This window comes from Larus michahellis, chromosome 6 (assembly GCF_964199755.1).
Source record: "Larus michahellis chromosome 6, bLarMic1.1, whole genome shotgun sequence".
In the NCBI taxonomy this organism is placed as follows: Eukaryota; Metazoa; Chordata; class Aves; order Charadriiformes; family Laridae; genus Larus; species Larus michahellis.
This window is the reverse complement of record NC_133901.1, coordinates 31,947,426-31,968,582: the sequence shown is the minus strand read 5'-3', so window position 1 is coordinate 31,968,582 and position 21,157 is coordinate 31,947,426. Positions and strand designations below refer to the sequence as shown.

Sequence of the window (21,157 nt, the reverse complement as noted above, 5' to 3'; positions counted from 1 at the left end):
CAATCTAGCATGATTTATTTATGAATTTATCTAATTGCATTTTGGTTTTAAACCACCTCTGGCAGGTATCCACTGTGAAATAGAGTCCTCAAAGGAAAAACATCCCTTGGTGAGTCGAAACAGCCATCTGTGCGCCAGCTCTCAGCTTGGTGCGGCTGCCTCTCCTGTAACCTGACCACGCTTTGGGGAACGCTTTCCTCAGAGAAAACATCTCTAAAAAGAGAAATGATGTGATCCCGCAGAAGGGGAACCTGTGGTGACGTGAGCTCTGAGAATAGTGACAGCGGCAGCGGGAAATGCTTGCTGTCAGATGACCCTCCACTCCACCCAGCTCACAGTCTTCTGTGCGGCAGCTTGTCAGTCAGAGATGCAACCAAGAAAAGGGAATTAATTTTCCTTGTAAGGAGAATTAATCCCTGTTAAGGTAGATGCACAGGCAGAAAGAAAAGCATTACAATTACAACTTTCAATTTTATAACAGAGATCCTTCTTGCTCCTCCCATCATGCTCCCTGAGCTCAGGGACCATATCCAAGAGCAGACCAACCCATCCACCCCCAACACCTCCAAGCCTTCGCACCCTCCCCATGCAGAGGAGAGGTTGCAGTACCAGATCTCCGAGACCTGCCACTGCACTAAGGCTACGGAATGCTAGTGCTGAGCACTGGCTGCCGGGGTGGGGGCTGAGGGCAGAGCAGGAGGGCTGGGGCTGCAGGGACAGGGCACGGCACAGCTCGGCTCTCTCCACCACCGATTGAAGCTGCCGCCATGCTGGAGAGGGAGAGCACCACCGGCTGTGGGAGGTCCATGGCCAACAGGCAAACAGGGTGACAGCGGATCGCCCTGCCTGTTCAGCCTCTCCCATTGCCGCCTGTTAACCACCAGGCCTGACGGCGGCTGCCAAGCGCAGGCTACGCTTGCGGCTGTGCTCAAAGATTGTGCTCACTGGCTGAACTTGCCGGCTGTGCCTACTGGCTGTGCTCACAGACTGGGCTCGCCAGCTATGCTCGCCGGCTGTGCCCACTTGATGTGCCCACTGGCTGTACTTGCCAGCTGTGCTCACTGGCTGCGCCTGCTGGCTGTACTCACAGGCTGCGCTCGCCGGCTGTACTCACAGGCATGCCTCAAGCACATGGCAGCCACGGCACATCGCTGGCTCACTGCCCACACTGCCGCAGCACCAATAAGGTGCCGAAAACACTGTCAGGCCTTTCAGATAAGAAAGATTCAGGGCAAGGGAGAGTAGCAGCTAGAGAGCACTAACACTTGTCAGGGTTGTAGCAAGGCTGATAAGCCGGGTGCGGGAGGCTGTCGGAGGACTGCTGGCACCATCTGTCCAGAGTGAGCGGAAGAGAGAGGCTGAAAGCCATCTTCTCTGCCCTTACACTCGGCCTTGGTGGTCAGTACCCATGCCCGTGCAACCTGCACATTCACACCTTCTGGTCACATACTAAAAGTTCTGAGGCGCCCTTGCTGCTGCCGCAGTCATTCCTCAAAGGACTCAGTATTTCCATTTCTTTCTGCAATGGAGGGCCTGAAGCAGAACCGCAAGCATTAACCTAGCGTATGATCACACAGTCACTCCCTGTCCTTACCCATCACCAAGATACGACATTATCGGCTGAAGTGAAACCTGCATTATTTTCTTTCAAAAGAAAAACATTTTATGTCTAGGAGACATAATAAATGATACGACTTGTGAGAATAAGCTACACATATCGGCTCCTACCTCCAGCCTGTCTGTCCTCATCAGCTTTTGGGCAGCGGCGGCAGCAGCAGCAGGAACCGGGACACCAGGGTTCCCTGTCACCAGCATCGGGGCGGTGGGCAGGATCTCCGCTGGGACCAGGCCTGGGGAGACAGGCCCCAGGTAGGGGTTGAAGGCGGCTGATGCGTTGGTGGCTAAGCTCGGTGCAACAGAAAACATCGGCTGCAATCAGAGAAAAGAAGAAGAAAGACACTTTAAACACGTAGACACTTCCCACGCCATCAGCATAATAACTTTTTGGGTATCATCTTGAGCACAATGGTGATGAGTTTCTGTTACTAGCGGGAAAGAAGCATTTGTCATGTTTGTGGGACATGAAAAACACCCGTGCAAAGGTCGCCCACAAGCGAGACCATGAGGACAGACATCCCCTGCCAGCCTCCTCAGGTTCTCCTGCTCAAGCTTCCCCTGCACACTTGCAACACGTGGCAGCTCTTGGAGCAAACTCTCCTTTGACCCACACCTGAGCAATGCCATCATAAGCGAGCACTCCTCATGGCCACAGGAGAAGTCTGGGGCTCTCGGAGGAACGCTTCCAAAACATGTACAAACGTCTGCTCCTGAGGATAAAGGCAACTGCGTGAGAGCCCCGTCACACCATTAAACCACACTCGAATTTAGACCCAGATAAATACATTTCTGACCCTGATAACAGCCAGCACTGGTTCAGAAATTACAGAGGTTTACTACAGGAACAAGACCAGATGACCATAATCATTTATTTTTACAAAATTCAACAGGCTGTCCATGCAGATATTCAGAAAGAAATACATTGCATCAAGGATATGCTTTATTTAGACTAAAACATTAAGCCAGAGAAAGAGACAGAGCATGGAAATACTGGTGTTTTTTGATTGTTTGCTTGTTTTAAAAAAAGAAAGAGTCAGATGCCCTTGTAGGCTATCACATGTTGTGAAGATAATTGGATGTAGAAGACCAAATAATGCTGTAACACCAAATGCAGAGCTCTTGCACTGCAGTAAAGATTAAATAACTCTTCTGCCCCGCTGAATGCGAAGGCACTGTGCTACCAGTGTAATTGCCAAATAAAATTTAGTCCGAAGTGGTTATCTTTAGTATCTAAATAAAGTAGTTACTCAAGGCATTTAGATTTTTCTTTCAAACAGATTTTTAGAGGGAAGACAACTACAGAGTTAACACAACTCTTCTTCTCTGTTTCATATCTGTTTAAGCCAGACAGCATATAACACCACATGTTTTTCTATTCCTGAGGAAATGACTGAACTGTTTGGAAGCAAGGAACAAGTCCATTTGAAAACACTGGACAAAAACACATTACTGAAGGAAAAAGACGGAAAGTTGTGTAAATGGGTATAATTTCTTTAACATCTCTGGTTCTTCATCCATGTGAATGAAAAAAAAACCAGGCAAATTTTCCAGGAAATATTACTTTATAATACACTATTAATTAACTGCACTTCTCATTACTGTGTTATCAGCTATGTAATAATGAAAACTGAAAACAAAACTATGAACCAGTCTGTCGGTGTGTAACTTAAGAGCTATCAATGTTTTATTTCAGCCCAACATACTCACTGTACAGTAAATAAAAGACTATCCATTTATTTTCTATTGAGATCATTTTAAACTAATATAAATATCCTGCAGCCTTTAGACCACTGCAAAATAATAGCCTATTTTATCAGAGCCACTTCATATTATTCTGAAACTCACAGGTATTTTGCAATGTGCTGTACACATGTAAATTAGGAGATAGAAAACCATCTTACAGTTGTACCAGGCCAGACTGGGAGCCACGCTGCTGGCAGAAAGAGACCGTGCAGTGCTGAAACCCGGGCAGCACATAACCCCTTCTCGGTAGCGGAGGAGTCTGCCAGGGCTCAAAGCCACCCGAACGCTCCTGCACCCAGGAAAAACGTCTGGCAATACAGTGGCCCCGAGGACAGATGGCAGAGACACGCTCTCCCCGGGGACTGCCCCCAGCCGCCCCAGCACTGGCCCAGGGCCACGGGATGGGGAGGAGCAGGACCCTGCCATCAGGGTCACCCCAGGCATGGCCCTGCTGTTCACGAGCATCAGCCGAGGGTTAGCCTGGAACTGCAAACTGGTCAGAACTGGGACCCCAATGCCACGCAAGAGTGCAGAGACGGCCGGGCTCCAGGTCAGCCCAAGCCGCTGGGCTCGTCGCTGCTGTTCACTGCTCACTGGCTTTCCAGCGAGTTTTCACTCCCCCACCTCTAGACGCAGAGGTAGTATTTCTCTATCACTATGACCAAACCATACAACTACTTACTGGCCTTGCTGTTTGGGCCCTATTATGCTGTGCATCATGCAAAACTGCTGAAAAAAAGAAAAAAGCAGCTCCTGTAGATCAGCAGAGAGAACAGAGGTGAAGAAGGACATGGCCTTGGATGCACTCTGTGCTGCGAGATGCCCCATAATCCACATCGTCCCGTCTACTGAATAATTCTACTCTAAAAATGCCTGTGCACAACCAAAGTGAACCTCACAGCAAGTCTGATCTCCATAGGTCTGCCTTTTGAAGGCACTGCTCGCTAATGGGGTGTATCGATGGGGAAGGAGACACGGGGGCACCTCTGGGAATTGGCCTCTGCAGTGTAGCAAAGCCCTAGCTCCTCCCTGGACAGACAGACAGATGGCTTTCTGCCAGCGCCCCAGCTCACCAGTCCTGCAGGGAAGGAGCTGGACTCATTTAATGCATCCTTAACAGTCATCTACCGAACACCTGCTATGCCAAGGGAAGCATAAGAGGGTACCACATACACAGAGAGAAACATCGACAACCTACAGCCTCCTTGGGAATTACATGGGACCTTGCTGTGCTGCAGATCGCCCCCAGAGCTCTGCAGAAACCCATCCCCGACTACCAGCCCCGCTGCGCAGAACTGCACAGAGCACGCAGGCTTGGGGCTGCCCGTGTGTCCCTGGAGGCGAGGGACAGCCCCAGGGTCTTCAGCCACCTTCACGGTCCTTCGCCGCTCGTCTGGTCTCACATCTGCACCTTCCTGCTTCTGTTTAGCATTTTTCACACCCTTCCACACTGGAAAAGGCAAATGCAGTGCCTGACACTGCTATTGGGAAGCAGCTCAGCAGCACCCGCTGATGTGCTGGTACCAAGTGATGCTCCAGTACCAAAGCTGTAGTCTAGCTGAGCCCAGCTCCCCCTAAACCGGTTTACAAGGAGGGCAGAGCACTCCCCTGAGCAGGCAGAGCTCTTCTTCAGGGTCTCAGCGCCTGCAGCCAGCAGGACACGCAATCCCCGCTCACTGTCTGAAATCTCCTCCCTCAAGTGCCAGACAAAGGCAGATAAAAGAGTGAACTAAAAAGGAAAAGATGGGAAAAGTCCACAGATGTTACTTGCAATTAAGATAATTAAGACATTTATCAAACAGAAATCTGAGTGAAAGGATCCTACTGCTTTGCTTACCAAATTAGAGTCTCTCATTATGTTAGTTCACTTTTATTAAAGCATAGGGTATTGATTTTTGTAAAACAAAACTAACTGACTGATGCAATGTTAGATGGGATGATATACATCACTTGCTAGAACACCCTGAAATAACATCGCTTTCAAGTGTGCTAAAAAATAACGTAATTTTAAGGCCAAATTAGTAGGATGATATCCATTTGGAAACACTATTGCTGGGACAGCCAATGGGCCTTGCTGTGAATCTTCGTATTGAATGAGACTGAATTCTGAAAATCCCCGGTCTGGAATGTTTGAATTCAAGTGATGTACACAGAAACTACGCAGGCACAGGCAGAAGGTTTGTGCTGCACTTCAAAATACACCGACTTAAATTTTGCTCGCTAGAGACAGTGTGAGTGTAGCAAAAAGGAGAATTTAAATTTTATTTAAATGTTATCCTCGCACTAGCCTCTCTTTACATTAAAAAGGAATGTTAATGCAAAGGAATGCGTTAGTATTTTTTTTCATGTTTACCCAAATGTTGGTGTGTGCCTACACACTGCTTCGTATAAACCCGAGAGAGCCCTATTTGGTTACAATTCATGAAACATCAAACAAACAGGTTAACAAACAAGAGTACTGTAAGCAATGGTCCTTACTGTTGGCTGCATTTTGAGTTAAGCTTTCTCAATAGTCCCAAACATGAATTTGCTGGCACTAAGGCTGTATCGCTGTACCCCAATCAGGAAATAAAATTGTGGCATGCGCACACGTCTGTTTTGAGCCGTGGAAAATGAAATATCATTTGGAGGTTGCTCTGGAGTTAAAGCACGCAAAGCACAGCCGGCTTTTGGGCTGTCTAGCTGTACAGACAGTTAATTTTGTCTCCGATCTGAAAGCCATCAGCAGCGGGCACCAGTGCAGAGGCAGCCCCGTCCCTCCTGCAGGAGGGGCGCGAGGAGGAGGCAGCGCGGCGCAGTGTCAGGGCATCCCCTGAAGCACTGCGGTGCCGCAGCATTCGCTGTCTGGGCGCTGATGCTGCCTCAGCTCATCTCCTCGCCTCGGTGATACAGACAATTTTATTTAAAGAAAAGCCAATGAAAAGAGAGAACAGAAAACACGGTATCTTCTCATGCTGTGCTAAAGTCAATTTACTGTGACGATCCTACCACCACATTTTCTGCTTTTCTCCCTCACATACACTTTTTCTTGAAACAGACGAGGCATAAAGTTCTGTGGGAGAACCGTAGTTATATTAACCAAACCAAATAAGCTACATAATATTTACTGGTATTCTGTAGACCCACAAAACGTGGGGTCAAATAACCATTTGGCACAAGTACGAGTCTCCTTTCTGCTGAGATGATTTTTCCTAAGGATTTAGCTATATTTTGAGGAGTATTAATTGTCACTATGTTTTTTGAAATAGAAGTTGAAGAACTCATCTAATAGAGTGAACACCGGTTTTCTAACGGAAGGTATGTAGAGATAAATTAAACTCCCTAAATTCTACCTTTGCCAGCTAGAAAGGAATAAAAGAACTGTCAGAGAAGTGCTAATACTGATATATTTATTTTATATATCAATTTCAACTTATTTTTTCCTTTGCTGCCATTTTACCCATTGAAAGAGAAGGGAGCCAAGGGAGCATTGTTTGCCTTTTTATTTAGAATATACCAGCCTTGCTCATACATTAATCAATGCCAGTCTCGCTCATACATTAATCAGTACCCTCTAATGTCTGAGACAGAAATTTATATCAAAAGGGCTCTGGGCCAGATTTATCCATAGGTTAGCTCAAATGACCTCTCAGGATTGCATTAGAGAGGGACCTGGCACAGGGTGTTCAGCTCCCAAAGGCGTAGGTGCATGGCAGGTGGATGCCAATCATCTTGACATTTGCTGAACGGAGGGATTACTGCAGAGCAGGAAACTCAGCCACGGCGTTTGACTTTGTGGAACACTGCACTGCGCTTACTTACTAAGGTGTAACAGAGACAGGTATGAGGTAATATATGATCACATTTTACTGTGACCAAATGAAAGACTTCTGATAGATTCTCCTTCCCCTCCCCCTCCGCCCCTGGCTTTCTGTAGAAGTATGATTATCTGTACCTCTCCTCTTTCTGCCAAGCTGAGCTGTGATCGTGCAGGTCAGACTGACATGCACCATACACCACTCAGGACAAGCCTTCTGCTCTGCCTGATAACGTGCTGCGAAAACCAAAGTCCAATTCCAGCAAGTAATTCCCTGAGAAGGTTCCCCTGAGTGAATGGATAACATACAGTGGGAATTTTCTCAAACCCAGGAATCTCCTAGAACTTGTGCAATCGCAAAGGAAATGTCTGTTTATGAAAATCCCATGCAGATCACTCACTTTCTTAATTTTAAGAAATAACTTGCAAAAAAGGAATTAAACTAACAAATGATTAACAAAATCAATTAAATTAACAATATTGCTCCAGGTAAGGGAGAATTAAGCACTGTATTTGATTTCTCCACCAGTACCTGACTTTTGTGGGATTTTAGAGGCATGTAAGCACACCTGCTAACTCAGTTCAACTACAACTCATTGTACTCACTGATCAAAGCCAAAAAGTGCACGTACCACAGGCTGCAACGGGGCACCAGGCATCATGGCATTGGCAAGCTGCATCTGCTGGGCCAGCATGGCCATATTCTTCTGCTGAATCAGGTTATTGCGTCCATTTATCTCCAGCTGCGTTTTTAAGTGTGGTGGTGGGTGAAGGTATTTGCAGTTTTCCCTTGAACATCGACCCTAAAGAAGAGAATTAACACAATTGGCTTAGAAGCTATAGGCGCTATCTTCGTCCTTATGTCATCGGTTAAAGCAAACACAACACGCTGCAGACCCCGGCTACTTCTCCAGGCTACCACAAACTGACCAGAGCAACTTGACAATTCTAGCATCAGCTCCTTGCTTTGCTTTTCTAAACTATGTATTCCTGCAGTACAACCCTAAAAAAAAATACTGTTTCTTTTAAAAGTTGCCGGAGGTGAGCAAATATCAGTTGTTCTGAAAGTACGGGATACCCGTCCTCTATGGGCACAGGGCTTTGCCGAGTGAAAGCTCAGCCCACGGGGTCCAGCACGGCTCCCCCTGCCCACAGAGCTGCCTCCAGGATGCCAGTGGCAGCGGAGCCAGAAACCTAGGAAAAGAAACGTGGTCCGGCTGCAGCACTGAGCCTACAAAAGCTCACATGCTACTCTGAAAATGTTCAAGGCTCACTTTTCTTTCTGCTGTGCACAAGAAGCTCCGAGTGCGCAGCAGGACATGCAGTCAAAGTAGCATTATTACCAGGAAAACAGCCCCAGCTCTGCGCTTTCACTAGACCCGGAATACATCATCTTTGAAGAAAACCTCTTACAAATGATGCATTTTAGTTGCAATTGTGTAAACCAAATAAGAAAATCAGAATTGACTTGTTTCTAAATTTTTCATTACATTCAGATGTGGTAAACAACAAATTTCATGCACTAATTTTATTTGGATGAAAGGACATTCATCAATTTGACAAGCATTCACATCAAGAAATAATAAAAAACAATTCTATGTACAATGTATATCCAAACCCCACTGCACCTCCTTGTTACCAAGAAACCATCCTCGCACATAGAATCACAGAATGGTTTGGGTTGGAAGGGACCTTAAAGACCATCCAGTTCCAACCCCCTGCCCTGGGCAGGGACACCTCCCACTAGACCAGGTTGCTCAAAGCCCCATCCAGCCTGGCCTTGAACACTCCAGGGATGGGGCAGCCACAGCTTCTCTGGGCAACCTGGGACAGGGTCTCACCACCCTCACAGTCAAGAATTTCTTCGTAATATCTAACCTAAATCTCCCCTCTTCCAGTTTAAAACCTTTCCCCCTCGTCCTACCACTCCACTCCCTGATCCAGAGTCCCTCCCCAGCTTTCCTGTAGCCCCTTTAGGGACTGGAAGGGGCTCTAAGGTCTCCCCGGAGCCTTCTCTTCTCCAGGCTGAACAACCCCAACTCTCTCAGTCTGTCCTCACAGCAGAGGGGCTCCAGCCCTAAGACATAAGCCATGAGACATCCCTGCTTGGGGATCTCTCCTAACGCGGTCTCTAGCTGTGGGTGCCCCCACCTGCGGGCTCCCAGCAGGGAGCGGGGTGGCTGGTGCTCGGCAGTGCTGGGGCACGGGGAGCTGGGCATGAAGGGGACTTCTGAAAACTAGCTCCAAGTCCCCCCAGCTGTGGCTCCACTGTATAAAAACCTCTAAAAAGAAAAGCAGAGCCTGAGTGAAGGGCATGGCCTGCCCAGCCGCCCAACTGTGGTGCATGGCAAAGGGAGGTTGCGAAGAGAAACCCCCTCTTCTTGGGGATGAGACTTCCTTCTTCTCATGGGCCTGTAAGCTGTGATCTTGCATGCCATGATACTTCAGAAAATGCACATTCATTATTACGGAAGCTTTACACACTAATTGTTCTCTAAAATTGTAACACTGGAGCCCATACTTTCACTAAAGGGATTATAACAATAAAAAAAAAAACCCAACTAAAAAGAAGAACCGAATCCTTTTCTGGAAAAAAACAGATTCCTTAAATTACATTTTTTTTCTTTTACTCATTCATCTTTGAAATAAATCCAAACAGGAACAATGACAAGGCAAAAGACAGCCTTAATTTAAGTAGGAAATAATTTTTCTCAGGAAACAAATTAATTCAATATAGTTTGACCTTATACTGCAATTTTGCTCAGAAATTTAAAATGTATTCTTGTTATAAGATCTGCCAGAAATCTAATTTGTACGATGATTTTTGTCTCCCCTTAAGGCTGGGATAAACGGTTTGCTGCTGCTCCCCTCCCAATCCATCTCTCTTGCTGGCAGTCCAAATTTCTTAAAACTCATTTTCATAGTTAGTCAACTGACATCTGAGTGATCCCTGCATAAGAGATACACCTGATACAAAGAAAAATACAGAAAGTTTTGTGGATATCTCTAGGCTACAGACCAAGATTATAGAAAGCCCTGCGTATATGCAGACCACTACTGTAACGAAGAGCAAAGAAAGGTCATCTTTCAGAGCTTATAATCCCTGAGCGTGTTTCCTTGAATGAAATGCATCTCCCATCACACGATCCCATGCACCTCCAGAGAGAGCAGAGGAGAGTGGAGCGACTGCTACCTGTCACAGCGGGCAGGCGCAGAGGAATAGACACGGCCGTGCCGTGCTCACCACCACCTTGCTGGCCCTGGGCCACGGCGCTGCAGACCTCGGTTTTCTGGTTGTGGCACGTGGAGGGTCTCCCCCAAGTCCTTTGTCAGGGGCTGTCACCTTCCCCTCACACAGGGGGCTACAGGCTGTCCTTGGCAGGGCTGATGCACGGAAAGGACCACTGAAGTCACTTGTGAGAAAATCCTCCTAATAACACAGCTCTGAGTGTTGCAAAGCAATCAAGGCAGGGGCCAGAAAACGCACAAAAGCTGAAAGCACAACATCTATCCTACAGATAAGACGAGGGGAAAAATACCATGTGCAGCCTGAGAAAATATTTTTACAGGGGAATGGAGTTTCCTACTGCAAATAAGGATTAGGATACTTCAGCAACAAACACGAACGATTCATAAGTAGAAAAGACAAACTGATGGTGGCAACAGAACTGGTGTTTATAGAGCATGAGTTTTATATGTGTGTGTATATACACCTATACATGTGTGCCTATACACACCTGCTGGTTGCTGCTCCACCCGTGGGAGCTCCAGCACCGCATGGTGAGAGTGGTGGGTGGGCACCGGTGGGGCTGTGCCCATCTGTGTCCCTGGGGGTCAAAGGCAGCACCCGACAGCCCGTCAGAGTGGCCAGACCCCCGCAGGGCCAGCGCAGCCCGGGGTGGACCAGCCGGAACCGCGCATGGGACATCTCCCATCCAGCTCGTCCGTACACTCCAGGGAAGGCACACGTTCAGCCTGGGGGGATGCTTTCAGACAAAAGGACACTCAGTTCTCTATTTTAATACCTTACTGGCAACACAGTCCAGTATTTAAGCCTTTTTGCACCAATAAACCAACCTCATTTCAGCATCATGCCCCCAAAGCATTTCACAGTTACATGAAATGGTAGGTAAGACGCAGGCACTTTGGAACAGCTTCATTTATGTCAATTTTTCTCTTGATACTACAACCCACGTTAATTGTTGCTACCACTAAGTAACACGGGGCAAAATGACACATTTTCTAGCCCCCTGGAAGATGATATCTTACATTAGCACAGTGTAAAAATCAGACTTAACTACTGCTAAATGAGTAACATGAAGCTACGTGCGTTGCTACAGAGAGGAGCAATTCCCAAACTGATTCTGAAATGCAGATTAAACTCAAATGTCCTTATTTCAATGGTGGGGTTTAGGCTGCTCCACACCTCTCCAGACCAGATCCAGAGACTGGATCATGACCACTCAATGTACTTCATAGACTCAAATGCGTTAAGGCCAGAAGAAACCATGGCAGTGATCTAACACCATGCTATCAGGCTCCTGGGAAACAGGGAGCCCCCTCCCTTTTTTCCCCATCAAGGCCATCATTTCTCTCCCTTTAGCAGCTCATTTCTAAGGAAGACAATCTACTCTGAGTTAAAGACTACAAGAATATACCACATCCCCAGGTAAACTGTGTTTATGCATAGTTATCATTAGCTACTGTCAAGAAGTTTACATCTTTCTTGTTTGTATGTTGCTTTGGAGCCTAGTGCAACATTTAACTTTCAATTTTTTTTGAATTTTCAGATCCTAGCAAATTTTCCAAAAGAAATGCAGACTTCTCTGTTTGGGAAATGACTTTTCTGTCTTATATTCCATGGACCTTGAGAAACGGCCCACAGAGTGCTCAGGAGTCAGAAACCACAGGCTGAAAAACACCGCCAAAAATCTCAATGAGGCACGTGGACTGCATTCATCTCCTTTATACCGTGAGCAAATAGCTCAATAATTACCTTTTCACTAGATTCTGGTAACTTCAGTCAACAACGTTTAAGGCAGATTTTCATCTCTCTGAAGCTTTTCTGAATCCTTTGCTATTTTTTCAATCATAAAAAAAATGAGTAATATAAGCAAGTAAATTCGGAGAAATGGAAGTTGAGCACGCCGGCAGTGTCCCGAAATGCTGTACGAGCACATTAGGGGGGTTTTACCAGAATCCTGCTGGGCTAAAACTTATTAAAAAATGCTCCCGAGGCTCCTCGAGCACTGCTCCACAGCCAGGGCCTCCCGCAGATCTCGGTCCCTCGAGCCAAGCGGGATGGGGACGCCCCCACGGGCAGAGCCAGCAGGGAAACGCAGGGTACCCAGCGTGACACTAAAGGGGGGTGACATGAGTGGTACCACACTCACGACAGCAGTGCCACTGCCAGGACGCGGCCCTGTGCCCAGCCCTCGTGCACGTCCTGCTCACAAACTTGCCCTGCGGAGCAAGGAAGGAGAGGGCGAGCTCAGCCCGCCAGCCGGGAGGCTCGGCCTCCTCCCAGCAGGAATGCCGGAGCGGAGGCCGCGCGGGCCGCTCTCACATGATGTTTTTCTCCAGCTATCATATCAACAACGTTCAGGCAGAGAGCCCAGGCTGAACTAAACAGCCAGCCTGACTGTCATTAAATTAGGGCAGCATGATGTCTGCAGTATTTTAAACTGTCTAGCCTTGGCAAAAAGCGGGTGATGGGGACAGGGACAAGGAGGGGCGGGTGGCACTCACCCGTCAGGGACCTGTGTGGGTCCCTGGGAGGTGTCTGTCCCCCCCCTCCCACGGTGCCTGGCGGGGGTCTGGCATGAGCCTCCTTGGCACCATTTGGGAAGGCGGGAGGGATGGGGTGGAGGGGAGGGGGGGCGCAGGCCCAGCATCGCCCCTGGGGCTCTGTCCAAAAATAATTTCCTTCTAGAACATACACTGATTGCATGTTTTAATAATGAAAAAGTATCTTTGGGCTTCACTTCTGAGATTGCAAGCTCCTTTATCCACTGCAGTTAGGCTTAGGTGATACAGATACTAACAATTTTTACTTTTCCTTGAGGGGGTATTTAATGGAAATATCAGCAGAAGTCAATAACTAATTAACAAGCAGACAATTGAGCTTAGTGTGCTGCAGAGCCCTCTGCGCAAGAGTGCTGCCGCCCAGCAGAAGAGCGTGACCCGCCAGCAGCCCGAGGCACACAGCGTGACATGACAGCCCCAACATTCGCCCACGGCCATGGCGCAGCCCACGGCTTCAGCCAAACCCCCCCCTGCCCTGCCAACGCTCTTTCAAAGGCCAGATGTGAACCTTCCCCGCACCCACTGGAGCAGCGGAGATCACAGCAGCAACTTTCACTGCTGACGCCAGGTGGGTTTACAAATTAACAGCACCCAAGTTGTTCTTGTCCAACCATGCAATCTGCAAAGAAGATCTCAGGGTGGCATCGGGTTGTCCAGCTCCTGCACCTGGGACCCTGGCATCTTCGGCATGCCGCTGCTGGTTTCTGCCTCTGCTCTGGGGGTACTGGTGTGAACCCCCCATCTCATGCATACTCATGCAAAAGAACGGACACTTTGTGCAAGTATCTGCACAAGATCTGAAAAGCAGGCCCCTGTGTAGTTTGAGTTTGAGTAGTTGCTATTCAAAGCTGTTTTAAGAACTTGCAACTGTCTACAGCTTCAGTACCCACACAAACTTTAAACAAATTCAAATTCAAAATAATTACTTTCCAATACCTCTCCTTAGAAATACCGTCTAACGTGCCACACAAAGGAAGAACAGCGAACTCGTCACCCTGGTGGACTTGGCTCCAGCCTAAAACTTTCCTGGAAAGCACAGCCTGGTGATGCAATAAATAAGGTCTAATTAGCAAACTGCTCTCGCAAGGTCATTAATCCTCTGGGCACAACCCATCAAGGACCCCACAGCACCTGTGCTGGGGACCTGCAGGGTCCCAGAGGAGCCTCCACGCAGGGGCACTGCCAAAGACCAGACGTCCTGTCCTCAGACACTCTGCGAGCTGGCAACGGGAGGTTTTCCATACCAAGTCCTCGCGGGGTGCAGGAAGGACCCAACACCCAACAAGAACCCTCCTCTCTCAGAAGGAGCCCTGGGGAGCCCACCACATCTGCCGCCTCCAGTACTCCCTGAATTTCAGGCTGAGGTTCCCCAAAGCAGGGCTTTCCCTATGTTTGGTTATTTCTACAGGGATGATATTTGCAGTAACATAATGTGTAACCGTTGTCAGCATTCCCTCTAGCACCCGTAGGGATTCTGGACTGTGACGGGGTGCACACAACTATGGGGTGACACCACCTGGCACCACGTGGTTGCAACCAAACCCACACAGCAGGGGAGAGCGGATGAGAGTCAACATTGTATTTGCATTTCTATTTGGTAATGAGACTGACTGATAGTGCTGGCATGCCTACGCTTTGGAGAGGGGCATTTGCAGAAGAGTTGATTTGGGAGGGTCAGGAAACATCGGATTGGGCACAGCCAAAGTAGAAATACATAATAATTTTGAATGGACAGAGACTAAATAAAGATCATAGTTACTGCTGTCATTTGATAAACACTGGAGAGTGCACACTGAGCACAGTGATCTCACCACTGTTGTTTAAGGTTATCCTTCTGCAACAATATAAAACCAGAACAAACAAACAGACCCAGCAAGCCAGTGTGTGCCATTGGCTCTGCCTGGCCCCCGTACGGCACTCACCACTCGCTTCAGCCTGACTCCACACCGAGCTTCTCTCTACGCTGCTGGAGTTGGCTAACATTGACCACCCTCTGGGTATCTGAAGTACATCTGTATGGATGAGTTTCATAAATGCAGTTGGTCTGGGAAAGTCTTAAAACGAAGCTGCGCCAGCCTGCTGAGTCTGTTTATTTATGCTATTTTTATACTACTGCGGTAGCACAACCCGAGTTACCGACCACTTGCTACACCGCTCTGCGCATGTTTATACAAGAACTACTGCTCACAAAAGCGAAGGGGAAAGCTTCTTGTTTTTCATCAATCCACCAACACTGTACCATTAAAATATCACCATAGAAGTCCAGGGGCAGAGGAGAACCAAGAGCACCACCGTGCTACTCTCTGCATGTGGAAATGTTACTGCAACAAACCCTGGCTGTTTCCCTGAGGTCTCTGGAACAAACCCCGAGCTCTCCCCCGCGTTCCCAGCCCAGCCCCATCGCAGGCAGAGCCCCATTGAGGAGCGTGGAGCCCTGTGTGGCACGGCGGGGACACCAACGGGTGCCGGTGCTGGGGTGGCATGCTCACCCCAACATGGGCTTCAGAGCTGAGACACCCACCTGCATCCCCACAGCGCTGCCCCACCAGGACTGCAGCCACTTCCCCTCACCCCCCTTAGCTAACAAAATTTGTTAAAAAGGGACTGTCACTTACAAACACAGCATAAGTACAGGACTGACGCAACAACAAATGATGCCAGGAGGTCAAAGGACAGGATTCTGCCCCTCTGCTCCGCTCTGGGGAGACCCCCCTGCAGTGCTGCCTCCAGCTCTGGGGCACCCAACATAAAAAGGACATGGACCTGTTGGAGCGGGTCCAGAGGAGACCACGAAGACGATGAGAGGCTGGAGCCCCTCTGCTGTGAGGACAGGCTGAGAGAGGTGGGGGTGTTCAGCCTGGAGAAGAGAAGGCTCCGGGGAGACCTTAGAGCCCCTTCCAGTCCCTAAAGGGGCTACAGGAAAGCTGGGGAGGGACTCTGGATCAGGAAGTGTAGTAACAGGACGAGGGGGAACAGTTTTAAACTGGAAGAGGGGAGATTTAGGTTAGATATTAGGAAGAAATTCTTGACTGTGAGGGTGGTGAGACACTGGCCCGGGTTGCCCCCCTGGAGTGTTCAAGGCCAGGCTGGATGGGGCTTTGAGCAACCTGGGCTAGTGGAAGGTGTCCCTGCCCATGGCAGGGGGGTTCGAACTAGATGATTAAGTCCCTTCCAACCCAAACCATTCGGTGATTCTATGATCCTAACTGTCTGCCAGCCCAGCCCAAACCACGACAAACAACCTTTCAATAGAAAATTTTACCATGTATTGCTGCTCAGGATGTCATGGAGCCAAATTAATTCTCCAATTAAAAATTGTTGCTGAGCGACAGAGATGCAGGAGAGAAAAGCGGGGTGCCCGTGCCAGCTGGCCATGGGTGGCAGGACAGGCATGAGGAGCTGCCTCTGCCCCGGGGTGCACGGCCTGCAGCCCGTGCTGGACCCTTGCCTCAGTGCAGGTGTCCGTGGGCCACCTGGTGTGCAATAGGTAAAACCAGCCTTCCAGTGCCACAGGGAAACACAAACTGCAGCCAAACTCTGCTCCAAACTCTTATTTGCTTATTTCAAAATGAAACCGAAGTGAAAGAAACACCAGTCCCCGTGGAGGGCTCTGGGGTTTTGAGCAAACTTTTTTTTCCTTAGGTGTTTTTGTGAAATTATAGTTGAATATGGGATCCTGCACGCAGCATTGCTGTCATTGTCACTACCATTAAATCAATGAGACAACCTCCACGCCACAGGATGCAAAGAACCCAGATTTTAAACATAAAAGCATCAACCAGAAGCAGGCTGTAATCTCTGCTGACGGCCTTTGGCAGCTACCGCTGCCTTTAACCACCTGCAATGTTATGATGGACTCAGCAAAGCATTTCTGTGCCACTGGAGTTACCAGTCCTGCTTTTCAAGATCAGACACAATAATCCTCTAATATTTGACAGGCTACCTCCTAAAAGCAGAAGAAGAAGCTTCTGTGGCCAGCAGACACTCCTATGAGTGCTGCACATCCCAACCGCACTGCATGAACGTTTACCACCCCATCACTATTGAACAATTATTAATGACTAACATAATCAAACCGATCACTTTTGGGTATTCCCAACATGCCACGATGCAGGATGGCAGCAGCCACAGCTGAGGATGCTCCTCTCGGCCGGGGGCTCTGCCGGTGCTGCCGGTACCCAACCTACTTGTCTCCGCATGAGCCGGAGCCAGCACATCAGCAGCCACACTGAACAGCACAGCTGTAACAGATTAGAGTTTTGATCCAAAACAAACATGGAAACACCTCCCTCTTCTAGGGAGTATAAATTCCTTCCGACAGCAGAGAGCTCGGCATGTTAGAACCCAAGCAGGAAGATGGCTGTTACGTAAAATCCGAATATTGCCTGTAAATGGTAAAACTATTTATACCGATGCTCATGTGTTTTACAGGAAAACATTTAACTACACGTAAGCTATGGTTTGCTTTTTAAAAATAAACTGTTTGCACTCACTTTGTTGTAGTAGCTGGCCTGCCAAGTATACATTCAGAAAAATTTTTTTTCCATATCGAACAAAAAAAATTACTGGACTTAATTTTACTGACTTGAAGCACACAAACTGCAGTCCCGGTGAGCCAACGGCTGCGCTTAGGGCTCCGAAGCCAGGCAGCAACGGGAGGCAGGACCAGGATCACTGAGGCACTACACAACGCTGATGCCCAGCCTGTTTCGAGACCTAGCCCAACACATGCCAGAGGAGGAGTCCCTGCATCCCAGCTCCTTGCCCCTGGTGCATGGCCATCCAGCCCCTGGTGCGACAGGACCATGGGTGCCTCTTCCCAGAGCCGGTCCAACACCGTAACCAGCTGCTGGTTCACTGCCAAACCCACTGGCTGGGAGCCGTGCTTGCTAACAAACCCTCGGGCAGATTGCCCATCATTGCCAGCAGAGACAGGGCCCTGCGGCACTCCCCCCGCCATGGCCAGGCCCGACAGCCCGGCAAGGGGAAGGTGTGGCTTGGATACTCCCAAATAATTTTCATTTGTGACCAGAACGCCTGCTGGTGACAAACGCAGGACTGCAGAGGAAGGGGGTGAACGCAGCGTCCCTCTGAAGACCCCTCAGACCTCCCCAGGCCTGGGCTGTGTCACAGGGACGCCAGCGGCAGCACATGAGCTGGTGCTTGCACCCTCTGCAGACGTGCTTTTTCTACTTAGGTGAAAGCTGAGAATGAATTCAGGTTTTTTTTCCAGGGGGAAACAGCAGTGATTATTTTCTTCTGTCCAAAACAGCACACTCCAGGTGTGTGTGTAGCTCATTTTTTGCTCCCCAAGAGGTGTACAAGAGGGTATGGGCATCCTTCACCCTGAAGCATTCCTGAGGCTCCTCCAGAGGCTGAGCTGGACAAACCCAATGAACAGTAACGAAGTGTGCTTCCTCGTTAGCTGCTCACATGAGCCATGTGAGCACACCAGTGCACGACACAGCCCTTCACTGGGGACCAGATCACGGCAGGAGGTGCAGATCAGAGCTGTCAGCACCACTCCATCCCAGTGACCCACAGGCTTTCCAACAAGAAGTACGCACATATCCATCCTGGGATGGAAACACCTGATTCTACACTTTACACAAACCATCCTGAGGATGTATCCTTAAAAACAAATTTATATTTTTTAAATTAGGTTGTTCCAAAACTCCTTAAAATCCAGGCAGTAGGCCCTGCCACGAGTGCCCCTGATGGCCCCTGGCACACACGGGTGACTCCCCCGACAGCGGAGGGACTGACCAGGGGACTCAGGGCTCCAGCCCAAAGTCTGATGTAGCATCTCAAAACGGGATCTGCACCTCCTGCACTGTGGTGATTTCACTCCAAGGGGATAAAGAGGGATGTTGCTGCATTTTGGTGGTTTTGGAGCCGTCTGAGTAGCGCATTACTTTGCCTGTTCCTCCACAGCACTGGCATGCTGGAGGAAAACCTACCAGCTCCAGAGCACCAGCAGAAGGGCAAATGCCGAGATGGGATAACCAATGCTTTGTGCTCGAGTAAAAAAGATGAAAATCATCTGTGTATTTCTGGTTTTGTATGCGGTTTCCATGCATAAAATGAAAATACACCACAGCACGACAAAACCCATCAGGCTCTTGTTTCTACATAGGATAACCACATTCCTGGCATCATCGTGGTCGGGCTACCCTCCGAGCAAGCGTGCCGGTGCAGCTGCCTATGACAAACACACGGAGAATTGGGAGACGCAAATGCCACCCCCTCAAAATACACATTTCCCCCTCGAGTACGGCGAGCAGCCTGGTGATGTGCAGAGAGACAGAGGACCGCAGGCACAGAGGCCGGCAGTGATGGATGGTCTCTCCCCTCCTTAGCAGCTCAAGCTGCCCTTCAGACCTCATCCTTTTCCCCAGTTATCACCGCTACACTTTGATTTGCCCAAGCACACTTCTCTGGTCCGGAAAATCGTCCCTAAATGTCCCACTGAGCAATGGCCCGATTCCCTCTCCCTGCCAGTCCCACCTCCTGCTTCCAGCGGCCATGGGGGTGAGCAGGCTGCCCCGGCTTTATAATACTAGCCTCAAAATAATTAAAGAAACTTATAAGTAAGGCAGAATCCAACATACAAACTAAGCACAGAGTGGCTGAGGTGAACCCCTTTCACAGCCGTGGGGTGCGAGCGCACAGGTCCGATGGCAGCCTGAGGACAGCACGGTGCTGAGCCGGTACGGCCCCGCAGAGACCGGCAGCCACGACACCCACGGCAGAGCCCCTGCTCGCAAAGGGAAAAAGCAGCAGAAAACATGATAAGGGGTTGATTAAACAGCAGCAGACAAGAATAAATATTGACAACAACTGCTGAATTTCTATTAAACAAAGGATTTCATACACACGCACTGGCCAGCCACAGCTCAATTACAAGTTCGGTGTTATAAAACACCGAAGCTGAGGAGCAGGACACTGAGTGCATGGCCACAGCACCCAGTGACACCAGGAGAGGGGACACATCCACACCACACACACCGAGACAGGCTTGCGGTGCGCAGCCAGCATCCCCGGCCCGGTGCGGCCCCAGGGCACTGCTGCTGCCCGCCAGGGGCAAATGGTGTCCCACTGCCCCCACCTCACCCCAGCAACTCAAAACGACTGGCATTAGTAAATTACAAATTTTATACTGCTTAAATTAATGACAAGTGGAAAAAAGAAACAACTGCAGGGAACCACTGGAAGGTGCCACTCACATCCCTTCTCCCCTTCCTAATTAACTGCAGCATTTTTGCTTCATTAATATGCCTACAAACTTCAGTTTGTTTTCACACCTGTGTTATGTACCCAGTTAATTACATTTCACCATTTAATAATAATAATAAACAGGATAATGACTTTCTTAGCATTTACATAAATCAACCTCTTCAGGACACCAAGGCATTACAGACCACGCATTTCACCCTCGTGTCCCTGCCCCACGCGAGCACTTCAGGAGGTGTCATGGGCACCAGCGGGAGCGAGGACAGTGTCACTGCTGGAATTCAGGCAGGACGGAACAGAAAAAAAAGCAATAAAAAAACCTGTACCTCGTCTCTCCCTCGCCACTTCACAACACTCTTACAAACCAGTGCCTGACCCACTCACTGCCTGTTGATTTTTGGGAAGCTGCCACCAGCCAGATGGGAGGTGCGGGGGCTCTGGGGACACACACGTCTTGCAGCACAGAAGATGAAAGAAATGGCAAGCAGCACCCAGCGGCAACAGCCCCGTGCTGCCCCACATCACCGAGCACAGATCTCTGCCAGTGCTGACATCAATGAAGTTCTCATGGAGAACATGTTTTTAATGAACAGCAACAGTAAAATAAAAGGATAAAAATCACCAGGATAACTTTCCAGAGCCTTCAGTTCAGCCTGAATATGTCTTCCCTTAAGGCTTTCTGCTGGACTGCAATAGCTGCCAAGTGTTAGCAAAGAAAAGCAGAAAGTATTTTTAACAACAACAAAAAAATGCCCTGGGTTTTATTAGGTAGCTGAAATATACAGCTACCTAATTTATTCAGCCCTTAAACACAGGTCTCGGGGAGCAGATTTGTAGTGGGGAATGTGACCGTGTCACGAGAGCAGCGGCCTCACATCCGATGGTGACACCAGCGCAGTGATGGCACACACACTGTGCCATCGGCACCAACACTTTCCCTTGCTTGTGTTCCGACCAGTCTCC

The 21,157-nt window shown here is 48.9% G+C and overlaps 1 protein-coding gene across 45 annotated transcripts in view; it reads right to left on the bottom strand.

Annotated features, from left to right (window-relative positions):
• Nucleotides 1-21,157, bottom strand: part of MBNL1 (muscleblind like splicing regulator 1) — a 114,225-nt gene that overhangs the window by 22,524 nt on the left and 70,544 nt on the right. For all 45 annotated transcript variants that reach the window (XM_074592741.1, XM_074592765.1, XM_074592740.1 and 42 more), the window contains 2 exons: nt 7,789-7,959; nt 1,729-1,929 (listed from right to left, as the gene is read on the bottom strand). In XM_074592741.1, coding sequence (XP_074448842.1) covers nt 1,729-1,929; nt 7,789-7,959 — 372 coding nt within the window. The remainder of the gene's footprint in view (nt 1-1,728; nt 1,930-7,788; nt 7,960-21,157) is intronic.